Source organism: Apteryx rowi, unplaced genomic scaffold, assembly GCF_003343035.1.
Source record: "Apteryx rowi isolate R43461 unplaced genomic scaffold, aptRow1 scaffold_2698, whole genome shotgun sequence".
Lineage (NCBI taxonomy): Eukaryota > Metazoa > Chordata > Aves > Apterygiformes > Apterygidae > Apteryx > Apteryx rowi.
In genome coordinates, this window is record NW_020449083.1 from 2,580 (window position 1) to 3,537 (window position 958).

The 958-nt window shown below is 64.2% G+C and overlaps 1 protein-coding gene across 1 annotated transcript in view; it reads right to left on the minus strand.

The window, feature by feature from the left end:
* LOC112967211 (beta-arrestin-2-like) overlaps positions 1–953 on the minus strand; it is a gene marked incomplete at both ends in the record, with an annotated part of 3,242 nt that extends 2,289 nt beyond the window's left edge. Inside the window, 2 exons of the mRNA XM_026068139.1 lie at positions 142–229; positions 772–953. Coding sequence (XP_025923924.1) covers positions 142–229; positions 772–953 — 270 coding nt within the window. The remainder of the gene's footprint in view (positions 1–141; positions 230–771) is intronic.
* Between the last annotated feature and the right edge of the window lie 5 nt (positions 954–958).

Sequence of the window (958 nt, forward strand, 5' to 3'; positions counted from 1 at the left end):
CATGCACAGGGTCATCTGGGGACATGAGGACATGCTGATATTGGGGTAAATGGGGCAATAGTGGGACATGGGAGGAACATGAGGGGACAGAGGGGACATGGGGGGACACTGGGACATGGGGGGGGCTCGGGGGGGGGACACGTACCCGCCACGGGCCACCACCAGCTTCACCTTGACGCGGTAGGACACCAGGATGCCCAGCACCTCCTTGTTCGCCCCCTCCTTGACGCTGCGGGAGATGGTGAGGGGGGCAAACGCACCCCCAAGGGGGCAAATACCCCGGGAAAGGGGGGCAAATACCACGGGGGAGGGGGATATTTGCCCCCCCAGGCCCTATATTTGCCCCTCAGGCCCCCATTTGTCCCCCAGCCCAGCCCTCGCATGGCGCTGGAGATCCAACAAGGGGACGTTTGTCCCCCTAGACCCCGTATTTGCCCCCCGGACCCTCATTTTGCCCCCTGGACCTGTCTTCACATGGGGCTGGAGACTCCCTGGGGGGACATTTGCCCCTCCCAGACCCCGTATTTGCTACTCAAAACCCCATATTTGCCCCCCAGGTGCCCAATTTGCCCCAGCGTGGCCCCCACATGGTGCTGGAGATCCAACAAGGAAGTGTTTATCCACCTGGACCCTCATTTGCCCCTGAACCTGCCCTCTCATGGTGCTGGAGACTCTCTGGGGGGACAGTTACCACCCCCTGACCCCATATTTGCCCCTCCAGGCCCCCGCATTTGCCCCACAGACCCCCGTTTGCCCCCGGCGTGCCCTCACATGGTGCTGGAGGCCAGGTTGGTGTCCTCGTGCTTGAGCTTGCCGTCGAGCGCCAGCCCCCGCTTCTCGCGGTTGTTGCTCAGCAGCGGCGTCAGGGTGTACACCTTGCAGAAGGTGGCACTGGGGGCCACCTGGTCGCTGGGGACGGAGGCGGGGGTCAGGGGACAAAGGGGGGGCGCCCCCCCCG